This window comes from Anomaloglossus baeobatrachus, chromosome 2, assembly GCF_048569485.1.
Source record: "Anomaloglossus baeobatrachus isolate aAnoBae1 chromosome 2, aAnoBae1.hap1, whole genome shotgun sequence".
In the NCBI taxonomy this organism is placed as follows: Eukaryota; Metazoa; Chordata; class Amphibia; order Anura; family Aromobatidae; genus Anomaloglossus; species Anomaloglossus baeobatrachus.
The window spans coordinates 25651004-25669461 of NC_134354.1; the positions used below are offsets into that span (position 1 = coordinate 25651004).

The following is an 18458-nucleotide window of genomic DNA, read 5'->3' on the forward strand; positions in this document are numbered from 1 at the left end:
TTGGTGGTACATAAAGCCCGTTAATAATATCCCCGGTCGCCTTCTTACATACCCCAGTACATTAAAATTACTGCTAATGACCCCTCTACTCTACACCACCACGGAAGTTTTAATTAATAGGCAACATGTTTTACCCATTTTCTGCTGTCAAAACTTAGGGTGCATCTTATGGTACGGGGCATTTTATAGTCCAAAAAATATAGTAATTGTCATGCGTCAGTCTCTGTTCACACTGCAGAGTCTGATAAGCTACCTGGGTCTGGTTGTGTGTTCAGTCAGAGCCGGGCATCGGCTGCTTTAGGTTCTCTGGTCTTCAGTTATGCAGGAGTTAATTCCTGCAGACTGGTGAGCAGGACCTAAACACTCAGGTTGCTGATTGCCATGTGCAGCTGTCACCTTCCTTTATTATGCATGCCTTTTTTCCTTATTGTGCCAGTGATAGCTCAAGCAAACCTCGGTCTTGTTGTTTACTCCTATACATGGTGATTTGTGCTACGCTTGTGAGTGCGTGGTGTGAGCGTTCCCCTGTCGTGCGTTACGTCCTCCCCTTTTTCGTTACTCCCCTGTTCACACTTTGTTGCTCCTGTGTGTTTTGAGTGTTGTATGTACGGGTTTCCATTTACTCTTGTTTATTATTTGTGAGGTATTTGCTTCTGGGTATCCGGCCCGCTCCCTGGGTGGGGGAATTGGTACCAGGGCTCAGACAGGAGAAAGGGCCATGCTGGAGGCTCGAACCTGGTTACCATCAAGCCTACCGTCAAGATAAGGGACAGCGCAGGGTCTCGAGTCTCAGGGTCAGCATAGGAGGATCAGTTCCATCATACTTCCCTGTGACAGTAATCAAAACTTTGTATCTACCCCAAAGTGATATCAATAAAGTCGTCAGCCAAGAGCACAAAAAACAAGCACACAGCCCCACTGACCAGAAAATGAAAATGTTACGGATTTCGGAATATGACAGAATATGCAAATTTGTTTTGTTTAGGAATTTCTGACATTTTTTCAGCATTTAAATATAAATATTTAAGTTTGGTGTTGCATAATTTGACTGCAACTGGATTTTTCCCCATTTTCCAGTACATTGAATGTGAAAAGTAATGGAGCCATTCAAAACTATAACTCGTCCCGCAGAAAATAAGCCCTGATACAGCGATGTGGATGAGAAAAATGAAAAAGTTACGGCTCTTTAAAAAAAAAAGAGGAAAAAATAACAAAGCTGAGAGCATTTCTTATAGCTTGGAGCATTTCAATCTTGCAGCCAGGTGCTAAATAATGCTGCCTGCAGTTTGAGCAGAAAGAAGTGAGTGACAGGTTCCCTTTAACTCCTTATGACCCACAGACAATTTGAAAAAGATCACTCCTTCTGTCACTCCCTCTGTCACTCCCTCTGTCACTCCATCAACTCCCCACATTACAATTGTAGGGAGCCAATTAGAAAAAGATCACTCCCTCTGTCTCTCCCTCTGTCTCTCCCTCTGTCTCTCCCTCTGTCTCTCCCTCTGTCTCTCCCTCTGTCTCTCCCTCTGTCTCTCCCTCTGTCTCTCCCTCTGTCTCTCCCTCTGTCTCCCCCTCTGTCTCTCCCTCTGTCTCTCCCTCTGTCTCCCCCTCTGTCTCCCCCTCTGTCTCCCCCTCTGTCTCTCCCTCTGTCTCTCCCTCTGTCTCTCCCTCTGTCTCTCCCTCTGTCTCTCCCTCTGTCTCTCCCTCTGTCTCTCCCTCTGTCTCTCCCTCTGTCTCTCCCTCTGTCTCCCCCTCTGTCTCTCCCTCTGTCACTCCCTCTGTCTCTCCCTCTGTCTCTCCCTCTGTCTCTCCCTCTGTCTCCCCCTCTGTCTCCCCCTCTGTCTCTCCCTCTGTCTCTCCCTCTGTCTCCCCCTCTGTCTCCCCCTCTGTCTCCCCCTCCGTCTCCCCCTCCGTCTCCCCCTCCGTCTCCCCCTCCGTCTCCCCCTCCGTCTCTCCCTCCGTCTCCCCCTCCGTCTCCCCCTCCGTCTCCCCCTCCGTCTCCCCCTCCGTCTCCCCCTCCGTCTCCCCCTCCGTCTCCCCCTCCGTCTCCCCCTCTGTCTCCCCCTCTGTCTCCCCCTCTGTCTCCCCCTCTGTCTCTCCCTCTGTCTCCCCCTCTGTCTCTCCCTCTGTCTCTCCCTCTGTCTCTCCCTCTGTCACTCCCTCTGTCTCTCCCTCTGTCTCTCCCTCTGTCACACCAACTCCCCAATATTACAATTGAAGGGATCTCAAAAAAAAAGCCTCTGACTCTGCCACTTACTGATGTAAAAATGTATGTCTCTCAGAATATGGCGACACAAAACAGTTTTTTTTTTTTCAAACAGTGTATTTATTACACAAAAGCAATAAAAGTATATAAATATGGAATCGCCATAACACAATAGAACAATTTGTTTTTTTATTTCTTCCCATAATGAAAGGGAAATGTCATGAGCCGACCATACAGATAAAATTTACAGCTATTCCTGACTAATGACTGTTATCCGTATGTGTCATGCAGTAACTATCAAGGTTCCGCCATGTACACGGGAAACCCCGCCAAGTGCCACAATACATAGGGTATTCGATACAATGGTAGGCTCTGGCACGAGGGAAACGGAAGCAGGGTCACCTCTTAAACTCATCTATGTCTGTTGCCTTCACTCCCTAACGTACCTATATGGGTTTTTTCACCCCTTTGCCGATTGCGTGCCTATCCCTGTCCTTCCCTGGACTGAGTCCTGTGCAGCGCACAGGGCACTGGGAATGCTAGTCACACGCTAAGTTAAAGACACAGTGAGGATTAGACACAGGGGTAAAATAAACAGGAATCATACAAAGCTCTCCGAACAACAAGAGGTAATAAGGAGGAACAGACCAGAGGGGAAAAAACAAAAAGGAAGGGAAAAACTAAATACAGCTTTCACACAGCAGATGTTCTCTGAATGACTTCCTGGTTCACAGCTCACTGGTTCCCTGTAGAGGCAAGCTAAGTAGAAACTATCACAGGCATTTACCTGGGCTGGGAGAGAAGTCTTTATAGCAGATGTAATTAGCAATAGAGAACAGCTGGCTATAGCTTTCATTCAGAGTTCAGGAGACCAGAGGATCTAGATAACCCTCTCAGTGCTGGATATAGGAGGATCTGCACAGCCAACAGTATTAACCTGAACGAGTGTGTATGAAGCCCTGCACTGCAATCTCCTGACATCAGAAATAGGAAGGATTACTCTTCATCATGGAATCCTAGGGACAGTATGGGAAACAGTTACTCTTTATAGGGTTTTCCTATTATATTGTTTTTATGTTTTTTTTTTCTATATTGTGTCATTTTCTTTTATATCCTTTTTCTTTAATATCATTTACATGTTGTTTTTTTTTACATTATTATTGCTTAGTTTTATGCCATGGTGTATATTGTGGTTTTCCTATTATATATCAGGTAGAGATTTTCATTGTATTCTTGTCCTTTATATTTAGGTCGCCGGTAAAACTCCCAATTCTGCGACAAAACTAAATAATAGTTCACAGCAGGAAGCAAGAAAAAAGAGCGCGAAAAAACTGCACTTTAAATAATTCAGAACTCGGAAGCGGAGAAGGCCGTCATACTTTTCACAGAATACAAAATATAGGATTATTAAGCAATTATACCAAGGAATATTAACTATGGAAGTCCAGGAAACTCCACGACCGGCTCACATCTTCCTCCCACCAGTGACTGATATCTCTTCGTGTGGAAATGTTGGAGGTATCAGTCGCTGACTAATGTTTGGAGAACAATCGACCAACTCATGATCACGTCCCGCAAAGGACTACTGATTCTGGATCAGATTTAGGGGTCTAATGGTTTTTGGCTAAAAATCTGTCTGCATTATACAAAGAAAAAACCCGCCATACAATAAACAGAATAACACCACAATAATGCCTGCATAATAAAGCTCTACAATACATAAATACAGCCAACAAATACTGCACATATAAAACATGCATACACATATATTAGATGAAATTTAGCTAAAACAGCTGGCTTTGATGTGACTGAATGATGCTCGTTCTGCTGACAGCCATCTTTTCTGGCTCCCCTATATAAATGTTGCGCAGAGTGTTAGGAGACTCCCAGCAAGCGGGGAAACGATACAACAGAGGGTACTAATGTTAGGGAAAGGGGAGCAGGGTCACCTCCTGCACTCACCTAAGGCTGATCCCTGCATTCTATAATTTTCCAAACGGGTCCTTCCGCCCGTACGCCATCACATGCCTATGCTTTCGCTGGCCCTGAGCTCACCCTGAGTAGTGATGGCCAGCAAGACGCTAGTCTCGCCACTGCAATAAGACAGCACGAGATAGGTAAGACAAACAGGTGGGGAGAGACACAACAATGAGTACTCCAAGGTTTCTTCAGCAGGAGCTTCACAGCTACAACTGCATCAACACCTCAGTTTCTCCAAAGACTGGCTTCTTTAACATTGACGTATTAAGTATGAGCTATAGCCGGCATAGGGGGGAGTGAGGAGCGGGTATTTACAGCAGAAGTGAATGGCTCCACCTGATGTTACAACTACCTGTTAGATCACTGCAAGATAGAAATGCACCTTAACCCCTTCAGTACAGGATGGAATAAGAAATACGCTCCAACTTAGGGTAAATGACGAGTGGGCACTAAAGCGGATCTGTGACCTTCTGATCCCTGATCCCCCCAGATCACATCAGGCCGTGCCGAACTTGTGACTATAAATCTGAGAGAGGAGACCCCTGTTCCAAATTAACTTTTCGCCCAGTTGTCCATGCATTATATAGGACATATACCATGTCATGTTGCAGTTCGTTTCTACGGAGGCTGTGGGGAAAGTGAGTATCCCCAAAATAATATTCATGGCTGATTACATGGGTTGAATGGGCTATGAGAGACGTTACTTTGATAAGGTGTGGAGGTGCAGAAAAGTTTAGTTCTGGAGTCTCGGAAGAGGTGTACGATTTATGGAGAAGCAGTAGGGAGGAACAAAAGGATGTGGCTACAAGAGAACATTTTCTGCACACTTCTCCTAGATGCTCCAAACATTGAAAGTTGGCAGATATGTTCTATACATAGAAAAGAACAACATGTTCCACCACCGGGCATGACCTACAAGCCCCAACATGACCGACCACCAAATATGATCGGATATAATTCCATTACTTTTTTAAAAGAAGACGGGAACGTCCACTTCTTTCTTTTAATATCTCCTTCTTTCATTCAAGGTTCCATTACGAAAACATTAGAAACGGAGTATTCCACAGAGTGATGTGTTTCTGGCAAGTACAACACCCTAAAGTCATAATAATGGAACCATGAATGAAAGAAGACCGTAAAAGAAAGACGATGACGCACGATGTTCCTTTTATACATTAATGGCTTTTGCTTTGGGTTCTATAAGGAAGTGGATGTGGCGCTGACAGATATTAGAGCTACGCAAAATGACTTTAATGTAACTGTGACTATTCCCTTGTGGACTTTTATTTGCTGCTATTTTAGGTATTATTTCTTGAGATGAGCGAACCTGTGGAAGTTCGGGTTCGACAGGTTCAGCCGGACTTTAGATAAAATTCAGTGTGGGACCTGGACTTGACCTGAACCTCAATGGCAGTCACTAATTGGGAAATTCGGGTCTCCATCCACATGCAGCCAGCCATAAACAGGTCACTTCTGTCCGGGGGAGGGTGGGTGGCAGTTTTCCATTTTTTTGGGAGGGTTGGATGCACACTACATCCGATCTGCTGTTGTTAAGGCCCCGTCACACGTTACGATATATCTGGCGATATGTCGTCGGGGTCACGGATTTTGTGACGCACATCCGGCATCGTTAGAGATGTCGTACCGTGTGACACCTCCGAACGACTGTGAATGAGCAAAAATACTCACTTTATCGTTGATCGTTGACACGTCGTTCATTTTCATAATCTCGTTCCTCCTTCTGTGCGCCGGTTGTTCGTCGTTCCTGAGGCAACACACGCTCCGTGTGACACCCCGGGAACGATTAACTGCAGCTTACCTGCGTCCCGCCGGCAATGCGGAAGGAAGGAGGTGGACCGGATGTTACGTCCCGCTCATCTCCGCCCCTCCGCTTCTATTGGGCGGCCGCTGTGTGACGTCGCTGTGACGCCGAACGTCCCTCCCCCTTCAGGAAGTGGATGTTCGCCGCCCACAGCAAGGTCGTGAGAGAGGAAAGTGCGTGTGACAGGGGTAAACGACTTTGTGCGCCACGGGCAACTAATTGCCTGTGACGCAGAAACGACGGGGGCGAATGCGATCGCTCATGCAATCGCACGACATATCGACGTGTGTGACAGGACCTTTACCCCCAGTGTGAGCCAATCAATTATGGCAAACGGCTCGCATTGGGCTGAGCACTGAGTGTACCCGAGCACAGCGATGCTCACACGAGTGGTGTCCATACGTTAAGCACCCGAACGTCAAAATCCGAACTCTGTTTTCTCTATAAAGTCTATGTTTGGTATGAACACCGAACCTCGGATCCACTCCTATCTAGAGATGTGCCTTATATAATGTTTATGTACTGTGTTAATTTTAATGACATACTATGTAATAATGTCAGTAATATGCACTATTTTGTATCATGTTGCACTTCTCACCTGTTTTTAATTGGCAGTGATGTAAACTTGACACAGCCCTCTCATAAGGCGACGGTCAATGCCTGTCACATGGACCCGACGAAGCGTATCCATACGCGAAACGGCCGTCGGCTGTGAGGGGGCTCGCTGTCTGCTCTGCTCCTGCTGCTTTTACTGCACCCGATTATCAAAAAGAAATTTGCTGGATCCCGGTGAGTGCCGTTCCCTTTCTGAATTGGACTCTATCATTGAACTCCTGTCTAGAGAGGTGCAGACCTACAGTGCTGGCCAAAAGTATTGGCACCTCTGCAATCCTGTCAGAGAATACTCAGTTTCTTCCTGACAATGATTGCAATCACAAATTCTTTGGTATTATCTTCATTTAATTTGTCTTCAATGAAAAAACAAAAAAAAAATTGTCATAAAGCAACATTGAATATAATTCCACACCAAACATAAAAAGGGGGTGGACAAAAGTATTGGCACTGTTTGAAAAATCCTGTGATGCTTCTCTAATTTGTGTAATAACAGCCCCTGTAACTTACCTGTGGTACCTAACAGGTGTTGGCAATAACTAAATCACACTTGCAGCAGGTGACATGGATTAAAGTTGACGCAACCTCTGTCCTGTGTCCTTGTGTGCACCACATTGAGCATGGAGAAAAGAAAGAAGACCAAAGAACTGTCTGAGGACTTGAGACTCCAAATTGTGAGGAAGCATGAGCAATCTCAAGGCTACAAGTCTATCTCCAAAGACCTGAAAGTTCCTGTGTCTACGGTGCGCAGTGTCATCAAGAAGTGTAAAGCCCATGGCACTGTGGCTAACCTCCCTAGATGTGGAAGGAAAAAAAAAAATTGACGAGAGATTTCAACGCAAGATTGTGCGGATGGTGGATAAAGAACCTCGACTAACATCCAAACAAGTTCAAGCTGCCCTGCAGTCCAAGGGTACAAAAGTGTCAACCCGTACTATCCGTCGGCGTCTGAATGAAAAGGGACTGTATAGTAGGATACCCAGGAAGACCCCACTTCTTACCCCGAGACATAAAAAAGCCAGGCTGGAGTTTGCCAAAACTTACCTGAGAAAGCCTAAACCGTTTTGGAAGAATGTTCTCTGGTCAGATGAGACAAAAGTAGAGCTTTTTGGGAAAAGCCATCAACATAGAGTTTACAGGGGAAAAAAAAAAAGGCATTCAAAGAAAAGAACACGGTCCCTACAGTCAAACATGGCGGAGGTTCCCTGATGTTTTGGGGTTGCTTTGCTGCCTCTGGCACTGGACTGCTTGACCGTGTGCATGGCATTATGAAGTCTACCAACAAATTTTGCAGCATAATGTAGGGCCCAGTGTGAGAAAGCTGGGTCTCCCTCAGAGGTCATGGGTCTTCCAGCAGGACAATGACCCAAAACACACTTCAAAAGCACTAGAAAATGGTTTGATAGAAAGCACTGGAGACTACTAAAGTGGCAAGCAATGAGTCCAGACCTGAACCCCATAGAAGACCTGTGGAGAGATCTCAAAATGACAATTTGGAAAAGGCCCCCTTCAAATCTCAGGGACCTGGAGCAGTTTGCCAAAGAAGAATGGTCTAAAATTCCAGCAGAGCATTGTAAGAAACTCATTGATGGTGACCGGAAACGGTTGTTCGCAGTTATTTTAGCTAAAGGTTGTGCAACCAAGTATTAGGCGGGCTTTACACATTGCGACTTCGCTACCGATATATCGTTGGGGTCACGGTTGTTGTGACGCACATTCGCCGTCGGTAGCGACATTGCAACGTGTAAATCCTAGGAGCGACGATGAACGAGTGTGAAACCGTCAAAAATCGCTGATTTGTGTAACGTCGTTCATTTTCATAATGCCGGTACGATGTTGTTTGTCGTTCCTGCAGCTACAGACATCGCTGTGTGTGAAGCTGCAGGAACGACAAATATCTCCTTACCTGCGTCCCGCCGCCAATGCGGAAGGAAGGAGGTGGGCGGGATGTTATGTCCCGCTCATCTCCGCCCCTCCGCTTCTATTGGCCGGCCGCGCGGTGACGTCGCGGTGACGCTGAACGCACCTCCCCCTTGAAGGAGGGATTGTTCGGCAGTCACCGCGACGTTGCGGACCGGGTATGTGCGTGTGAAGCTGCCATAGTGATAATGTGCGACGGGGGCGGGTGCTATCGCGCTCGGCATCGCTAGCATTTGCTAGCGATGTCGCAACGTGTAAAGTACCCCTTAGGCTAAGGGTGCCAATACTTTTGTCTGGCCCATTTTTGGAGTTGTGTGTGAAATGATCAATGATTTGGTTTTTGTTTCATTCTCTTTTGTGTTTTTTCATTGCAAGCAAAATAAATGAAGATAATACCAAAGAATTTGTGATTGCAATCATTTTCAGGAAGAAACTGAGTATTATCTGACAGAATTGCAGGGGTGCCAATACTTTTGGCCCGCACTGTATGTAAACTTGGGTTCGGCCAGACTTTAGTTAAAAGTTCTGTTCGGGGACCCTGACCCTGGACCCTGAATCCCATAAAAGTCAATCAATGAGGACCCAAACTTCTGTGCTGTAAAATGGTCGTCCCTCTCTTCTCACTTTGCTGCACTCCACGTTTCAACAAACTTTATTAGCATACGAACAGCACCTGAACTCCAAACTCAAAGACTATTTTTTTTTTTTTAAAAAAGTTGGAGTTTTGGGTTTAAGCCCTGGAGACCCATAGTACGGTACGAACCTCAAACTTTGCAGTTCGGGTTCGCTCATCTCTAGTCTTCTTATAACATATATAACATGTAATATAACAAGTCATTGTATCATTTCTGCACCTTGCACCAAACCTATGATTAGAAAGCGCGGCCCAAACTCCATAAGTGGATTATCCTCTGAATCCATGAATATTTCTTCTGCATATTTTGTAATGCTTTTAAATGAATAACATATTTATAATACTGAATTATTGTTGTTATTATATAAAACCCCCACAAAATCTAAAGAGAGGATCTTCCTGGGCTCATGTCCTCCATGACTACTTGAAGACCTCTGAGCCGTACACTTCCACTCACGCAGGAGCTGATCTCTGACCGGTGAGCAATGACTTATGAAGAGTCTTGTGCGATCACCCGGGGTCTCAGGGATGGACCACCACCGATCTGAGGATGTCCAAGAACCTACTAGAGTTGTGATTCAAGTTGGAGGAATAGGTCCATCAGCCGCAGCTATGGCAGCTGGACAGGAGCCCTGATAACCGGCTAATACATGATGGCAACTGTGGCTCTATATATAAAGATATCAGCCATTTTATAGGAGTGGGAGGAGGTGAGCTGTGACATCACATATTGCAAATGGTGGATCCTGTGTTATCTACTGTATACAGAGGTGTTATCAGTCTTTCTACAGCAGGAGGGGGAGGTAAGCTGTGATATCCCCTATTCTGAATGGTGGATCCTGTATTATCTACTGTATATAAATGTGTTATCAGTTTTTGTACAGGAGGGGGAGGAGGTGAGCTGTGACATCATATATGGTTCATCTCCTGTGTTATCCACTGTATATAGAGATGTTATCAGTCATTGTACAGGAGGAGGTCAGCTCTGATGAATATATTGTGAATGGTGGATCCTTTGTTATCTACTGTATATATAGGTGTTATCAGTCATTGTACAGGAGGAGGAGGTGAGCTGTGATATCACCTATTGTGAATGGTGGATCTTGTGTTAGCTACTGTATATAGAGGTGTTATCAGTCATTGTACAGGAGGAGGAGGTGAGCTGTGATATCACCTATTGTGAATGGTGGATCTTGTGTTAGCTACTGTATATAGAGGTGTTATCAGTCATTGTACAGGAGGAGGAGGTGAGCTGTGATATCACCTATTGTGAATGGTGGATCTTGTGTTAGCTACTGTATATAGAGGTGTTATCAGACATTATACAGGAGGAGGAGGTGAGCTGTGATATCACCTATTGTGAATAGTGGATCCTGTGTTATCTACTGTATATAGAGGGGATAATACCACTTATATCCTTAAACAAGAATATATATGATGCCAAACTTCCTTAAAAATATTTAAATCACCATCATATTCCCCATATGGCTCGCATGAAAATGGTCGAAAATAACCCTGTGTGAGCACTCCGATTGTGACATTCAATAATTTAAATTAAATTAATGTTAAATTGTTAAATTATTAAATTGTTAAATTATTTAATGTGACAATCGGAGTGCTCACACAGGGTTATTTTCGACCATTTTCATGCGAGCCATATGGGGAATATGATGGTGATTTAAATATTTGGGTTAATGCTACATATTCATGCGGACCAGTGACTCTGTTGAAGTACTATATGAATATCTGGAGAGATTTATCTCGATCTCCACCCACCCCTCCCCTAATCCGTGGGAGTCACAGTTGTATCTCTCTACCCTGCTGTGCCTTTGTTGTTTGTTAATGTGTTTTTTATTCTTTTCAAAATAAATAAAGTATTTTTAAGGAAGTTTGGCATCATATATATTCTTGTTTAAGGATATAAGTGGTATTATCAGTTGATAGGATGCGAACCTGATTACATCAGTGCAAAAAATGTGGAAAGTGTGGCTATATGTATATAGAGGGATTATTAGACATTATACAGGAGGAGGAGGTGAGATGTGATATCACCTATTGTGAATTGTGGATCCTGTGTTATCTACTGTATATAGAAGTGTTAGTCATTATACAGGAGGAGAAGGTGAGCTGTGATATCACCTATTGTGATTGGTGGATCCTGTGTTATCTACTGTATATACAGGTGTTATCAGTCTTTGTAGAGGAGGAGGAGGAGGTGAGTTGTGACATCACCTATTGTGAATAGAGGATCCTGTGCTACCTACTGTATATAGAGGTGGTATCAGTCTTTTTACAGGAGGAGGAGGTGAGCTGTGATATCACCTATTGTGAATGGTGGATCTAGTGTTATTTACTGTATATAGAGGTGTTATCAGTCATTGTACAAGAGAAGGTGAGCTGTGATATCACCTATTGTGAATGGTAGATCCTGTGGTATCTGCTGTATATAGAGATGTTATCAGTGTTTGTAGAGGATGAGGAAGTGAGCTGTGATATCATTAATTGTGAATGGTTGATCCTGTTGTGTGATCTACTGTATACAGAGGTGGTATCAGTCTTTGCACAGGAGGAGGAAGAGGTGAGCTGTAACATCACCAATTGTAAATTGTGGATTCTGTGTTATCTACTGTATATAGAGGGGTTATCAGTCATTGTACAGGAGGAGGAGGTGAGCTGTGACATCACATAGTGTGAATGGTGGATCCTGTGTTATCTACTGTATATAAAGGGGTTATCAGTCTTTATACAAGGGAATGACTAAATGAGAAACGTGAATCCAATCCTTAAAACTTTTTCCAATTCCACCCATAGTCTGTGGGACGCGCTTCCAGCCTCCAGGTGGCAGTGTGGAGTGTGTGATTTATAATGGGCTGATCTTGTTTCTGACTCCAGATGAAATATCTGTCAGTGATTTGTGAGACTACAATGGATCAGACGGTAAGAAATCAGCACTATTCTATTGTTGTGTTACATTGTGTTTCAGGTTTTCATAGTTTTTATAGCTTAGTAAAGTAATAAAGCCGAACAATTGCAGAAGCGTCGGTAAGAAAAATGTCCACGAACCTCAGAATTTAATTTGCAGGGAAGTTTTGAAGAAACTTTTGTTTTTTTTTTGCTGTTTTGCCTGTTATTTGTGCCATATTTACAAGAATAATAGCTGTATAATGGATGAATTTGGTGAATGTTTAGATACAGCTCTTTTGTCTAGAGATGACTATGAGAAATGCAACTTTTTTTGCAACTTTTTGAAAAAGTTGTACTAAAACCTGTCCATCTTACTTTCTCACTCACCTTACAATAGTGCCAAAAATCGCAAAAAAAGTAAAAAAAATGCAGAAAAATCTAATTTTTACAAAATTTGGAACTTTTTGATCCCAGAAAACTGATAAAAAAAAACCCCTTGGGAATGATTACGATGTTATTTTTTTGATTATGGTTTATTATATATTTTATATTAATTGATGTTGTAGTAAAAAAAAATAATAATTTTCTTGTTAAAATTCTGCAGTTTGAAAGACATTGATTTTTTCTTTCGTCTGTAGATCCCAATCATTTATAAAAAATGATGCTTTTTATTTTTTTTAACCTTTAATAGCAATATTTTGGTCACCTTGCCGCCTTTTTACTGGAATAACTTTAAGCAAAAAAAAATAAAATAAGTTGGTTTTGTGTGAATCTGAACATTTTATATAATTCAGGGAGAAAATAATTTATCTCTAATGATTCACTCATCTGAAAAGACAACTTCATACTCCTTCCTGATCTGTAGAGCTGAAAGGGGTCGGCTAAGGCTCAGCAGCTTCTAAACTCTCCCTTCACCTGGAGGTTGCTAAGTGCTGCACTCACCTACCTCCAATAATCCCATTGATAATGAATATAGGGGTAAGGTACAGGATCATCTACTGCTCCTGTCAGACAAGGTTTTGAGATCGGTGGGTCCTAGTGGTCTCACAACGAGCAATGAGAACCTTACTTACTAACCTGATATATACAAATTTGTTCCAAATCTATTTCTTTGAGCTTTATTGTTTTTTTCTTTTTGTTATGACGTTAGTGTTGTTATTAATTGTACTATTATGAAGACATGTTTAAGCTAATTGTTAAACACACTAGCTATGATAGTTATATTGATGATCTGTTAGAGGAGATTTTGTTCTTTGGGATCCACCACTCGTCACCCAGGCCAATGGTAGAATGCATGGAGCCGCAACACCACAGCTCTGTGCACCGTCTATTGATAATAACTAAATTTAAAACATTACATCAATATTAACATTTGGCAAATAATAATTACACTTCTCAACATTCAAATTGGACATCAAGAAGGAAAAGTCGTGGAATTCTGGAAATCATAGGATGGTTATTGGTTAGACATGTTAATGATAATCAAATGATGAAAAATGTATTCAGTCTGGAGTATGAGCGACACGTGCAGAAATGTTCTGCTATCACCGAGGTTCGTCAGAGTAAGGTTCTGATGCATTGAATGCACTGGGGCAAATCATCAAGATCCTCTTCTGGCAGCTCCTGTGGACTCACAGACCAATGATGTCATAGATGTGCTCGATGGAAGACAAGTCTGGAGACGTTGCAGGCACGGAAGCAGGTTTAGGCCATGGAGGTGGCTCCCAGTACCACAAGCAACATGCTGTCTGGTGTTGTCATGTTAAAAAGCCTCCTTGGACACATTTACATTCCCTCATGAAGGCTTCTTCATGACGTTGCCCACAATGTCTCCAGACCAAGACAAAACTGGAGCTCCACTTCAAACTGTATTGCCATCTTGCTCCACACCATGATAGTCTTTGAAAACTGTGAAGTGTGGTCAATGGACACCTGTAGCTCTGCATCTGATTCTTAGTTCAATGTGGTACAAATGTCTTCTAATGGTTTGTGTAGATTCTGGTGCCTTAAGGCCGCTTTACACACTGCGACATCACTAGCCGATGCTAGCAATGTCGAGCATGATAGCACCGGCTCCATTGTACGGCCGATATGTAATGATCGCTGCCGTAGCAAACATTATCGCTACGGCAGCGTCACACGCACATACGTGCCTAGCAACGTCGCTGTGACCGGCGAACCGCCTCCTTTTTAAGGGGGCGGTTTGTTCAGCATCACAGCGACGTCACTAAGCGGCCGCCCAATCAAAGCGGACGGGCGGAGATGAGCGGGATGAACATCCCGCCCACCTCCTTCCTTCCTCATTGCTGGCGGTACACAGGTAAGGAGAGGTTCCTTGTTCCTGCGGTATCACACGTAGCGATGTGTGCTGCCACAGAAACGAGGAACAACATCGTTACTGCAGCAGCAACGATATTTGTGAAGAGGGGGGCATGTCACCGATGTGCGATTTTGAACGTTTTTGCAAAGATTCAAAATCGCTAATAGAAGTCATACACAACGACATCGCTAAAGCGGCCGGATGTGCGTCACAAGTTCCGTGACCCCATCGATATCGCTTTAGCGATCTCAAAGCGTGTAAAGCGGCCTTTAGACTTGATGTGTAAGGGCGGCTTTGCACGTTGCGACATCGCATGAGCGATGTCGGTGGGGTCAAATCGAAAGTGACGCACATCCGGCGTCACTTTCGACATCGTACTGTGTAAATGCTAGATGATACGATGAACGAGCGCAAAAACGTCGTTATCGTATCATCGTTGCATTCACCGACATTTCCATAATGCCGGTGCCGCGAGAGGTACGATGTTGTTCCTTGTTCCTGCGGCAGCCCACATCGCTGTGTATGAAGCCGCAGGAGCGAGGAACATCTCCTTACCTGCCGCTGGCGGCTATGCGGAAGCAAGGAGGTGGGCAGGATGTTTACATCCTGCTCATCTCCGCCGCCATTGGCCGCCTGCCGTGTGACGTCGCTATGACGCCGCACGACCCGCCCCCTTAGGAAGGAGGCGGGCCGCCGGCCAGAGCGACGGTCGGAGGGCAGGTGAGTGCATGTGAAGCTGGCGTAGCGATAATTTTCGCTACGCCAGCTATCACACGATATCGTACCTGCGACGGGGGCGGGGACTATCACGTGCGACATCGCAGCATCGGCTTGCGATGTCGCATCGTGCAAAGCCCGCCTAACACTAATTTCATGTCACGTGTATAAACACAGGCTCAGGATCAGAGTTCTCTATTAACATCTGAGACCATGCACATTTTAATGTTTTGGGTTTTTTTCCTTTCGGCATTTAAGGGTTAACCCCTTCCCTGGTCTAGCAGCAGACTTGCTCTGCTGTTTTCAGTTGAGCATTTCTGGGCTGTTTGCTGGTTATTCAACTCAGTTTGGAACTAGCCAAGGAGCATACAAGATATGTCTGTTGCGGTCTGCTGTGGTTTGTGCAAATGGTTGTTTTTTTTACTACCTCCTTTCCCTTGTTATCCCTTCCCTTATATCCTTGATTGTCCTGGTGTAGGTTTTAAGTGTGCATGAGGTTTTATTTTACCCCTGTTTTTCATATTTGGTGTTTTTTTTGGGATTTCCATCCTGCTCGGTCCCGTGAGTGGTGGGGACTTTGTCATCAGGGCCAAGACAGGAGGCAGGGCCAAGTCAGGGTCCTGGACCTCCCTACATGTAAGGGTACCTCCGGGTGTGAGGGTGAGCTGAGAGATCCCAGTCTTGGGGTATGCATAGGGTTTCCTGTGTTCCCTGGCCATCCCTTACATACTTGTTCCTGACATTTTATTTTCAGTACACAATGGATCACCTTTCACCAATCTTAACATCTAATGACACCACATAGATGATGCCAAGAAGAGGCCTTCACATCAGTCCTATTTCCAGGATTATAGTGTGGTAGTCTAATGTACAAAAACCAGACTCTTCTAGTCTTCATTACAGATATAATAACAGCTCGGCGTTACATTGATTTGGTGGTGGAACCAGTGGTGCGGCCATTTCTCTAAAATGGTCCTTGAACAATTTTTCGACACCGCAATCCCAAGCCACTTGTTGCTCATGACACTATAAGCAGCCTGTGTAGCCTATACATGCTACCAGCGTGTCCAAAGTTGTCTTCATAGAGCACATCCGGGATGTCATTGGTCAGTGATTATACAGGAGTTGACAGCAGAGGATCTTGATGCCTGAATGGATTCAGAGAGATCAACATCCAACACCGCGGAGACACCATCACGTGTTTCTCAACGCAGTGACACTACAACAAAGCCCCCTGGGAAAATATGTCAAGGAGACCACTCCACACTGATGAGGGGTGCGGAGTTGGATGTTGATCTCCCCGATGTCAACCATCCTTACTTATGTAGTCTTCTACTAGGCATTGATCCCACTAGCCAGTTTCCTACTCCACACTGATGAGGGGCAAATACCCCAAAAAAGCTGTCTGTGGATGGACACCATGTTTGGTATAGGTGGTCTCCTTGACTGGAGACTGCCCTTCCCGTGGTTGTTCCTTCCCGGTGAAAGACCTGGCTAGTTTCCTGCCAGCGTTGGGAAACATGTGATGGTGTCTCCGCAGCATTCTTGTTTGAATGGATTCAGAGGCAGAACCTTCTTAGACGACCATGAATAAACTCACTGATAGCAGCCGAGGCTGTAAGGGCAGGAATGTCTGCACTAAAACTAAATACTGAATAAATCAAGATGTTTCCAAAATATTTTCATCATTTGCAGATCAGCAAAGTCTCCATCCTGTGATTTCCAAGAAGTCACAACTTCTCGGTGTTGTAATTTCACTGTTGAGGAGGAGTGTATTTTAATTATTGGAATGCCATTATTACTACTATTGCTACTAATGAATATAATAAAAATTGTAAAAAAAAAAAAAAATAAATAAAAAATTTGTAATATAAAATAAAAAATAGTAAAATTACAATTTCTGCTAAGGTCAAGTCAGTAAATGTGCAAATCTGATCTTTGTGTTTTATCTTCCCCGCACTTTGACCCAGTAATGACTACGAGGTGTAAATATAACATTATTTGTAGAACACTCCCGGCAAATCTCCCTTTTGCAATTCAGACTTTATACTTCAACACAGGATATTTAACTTGGAATCAGAGCTCTATAGATGCTTTATGTGCATCATTTTGTTAACCCCTTAACAACACCTATGACGTATATATACAGTTAGGTCCAGAAATCTTTGGACAGTGACACAATTTTCGCGAGTTGGGCTCTGCATGCCACCACATTGGATTTGAAATGAAACCTCTACAACAGAATTCAAGTGCAGATTGTAACGTTTAATTTGAAGGTTTGAACAAAAATATCTGATAGAAATTGTAGGAATTGTCACATTTCTTTACAAACACTCCACATTTTAGGAGGTCAAAAGTAATTGGACAACTAAAACAAACCCAAAAAAAATATTATTATTTTCAATATTTTGTTGCGAATCCTTTGGAGGCAATCACTGCCTTAAGTCTGGAACCCATGGACATCACCAAACGCTGGGTTTCCTCCTTCTTAATGCTTTGCCAGGCCTTTACAGCCGCAGCCTTCAGGTCTTGCTTGTTTGTGGGTCTTTCCGTCTTAAGTCTGGATTTGAGCAAGTGAAATGCATGCTCAATTGGGTTAAGATCTGGTGATTGACTTGGCCATTGCAGAATGTTCCACTTTTTTGCACTCATGAACTCCTGGGTAGCTTTGGCTGTATGCTTGGGGTCATTGTACATCTGTACTATGAAGCGCCGTCCGATCAACTTTGCGGCATTTGGCTGAATCTGGGCTGAAAGTATATCCCGGTACACTTCAGAATTCATCCGGCTACTCTTGTCTGCTGTTATGTCATCAATAAACACAAGTGACCCAGTGCCATTGAAAGCCATGCATGCCCATGCCATCACGTTGCCTCCACCATGTTTTACAGAGGATGTGGTGTGCCTTGGATCATGTGCCGTTCCCTTTCTTCTCCAAACTTTTTTCTTCCCATCATTCTGGTACAGGTTGATCTTTGTCTCATCTGTCCATAGAATACTTTTCCAGAACTGAGCTGGCTTCATGAGGTGTTTTTCAGCAAATTTAACTCTGGCCTGTCTATTTTTGGAATTGATGAATGGTTTGCATCTAGATGTGAACCCTTTGTATTTACTTTCATGGAGTCTTCTCTTTACTGTTGACTTAGAGACAGATACACCTACTTCAGTGAGAGTGTTCTGGACTTCAGTTGATGTTCTGAACGGGTTCTTCTTCACCAAAGAAAGTATGTGGCGATCATCCACCACTGTTGTCATCCATGGACGCCCAGGCCTTTTTGAGTTCCCAAGCTCACCAGTCAATTCCTTTTTTCTCAGAATGTACCCGACTGTTGATTTTGCTACTCCA

General features: G+C 43.9%; 1 protein-coding gene across 3 annotated transcripts in view; it reads left to right on the top strand.

Moving 5' to 3' along the window:
- The window catches only part of LOC142281528 (uncharacterized), a 68906-nt gene extending 65021 nt beyond the window's left edge, over positions 1–3885 (top strand). For all 3 annotated transcript variants that reach the window (XM_075332861.1, XM_075332862.1, XM_075332863.1), the window contains one exon: positions 3454–3885. In XM_075332861.1, the coding sequence (XP_075188976.1) occupies positions 3454–3549 (96 nt within the window). In that variant the 3' untranslated portion in view covers positions 3550–3885. The remainder of the gene's footprint in view (positions 1–3453) is intronic.
- Positions 3886–18458: the final 14573 nt, after the last annotated feature.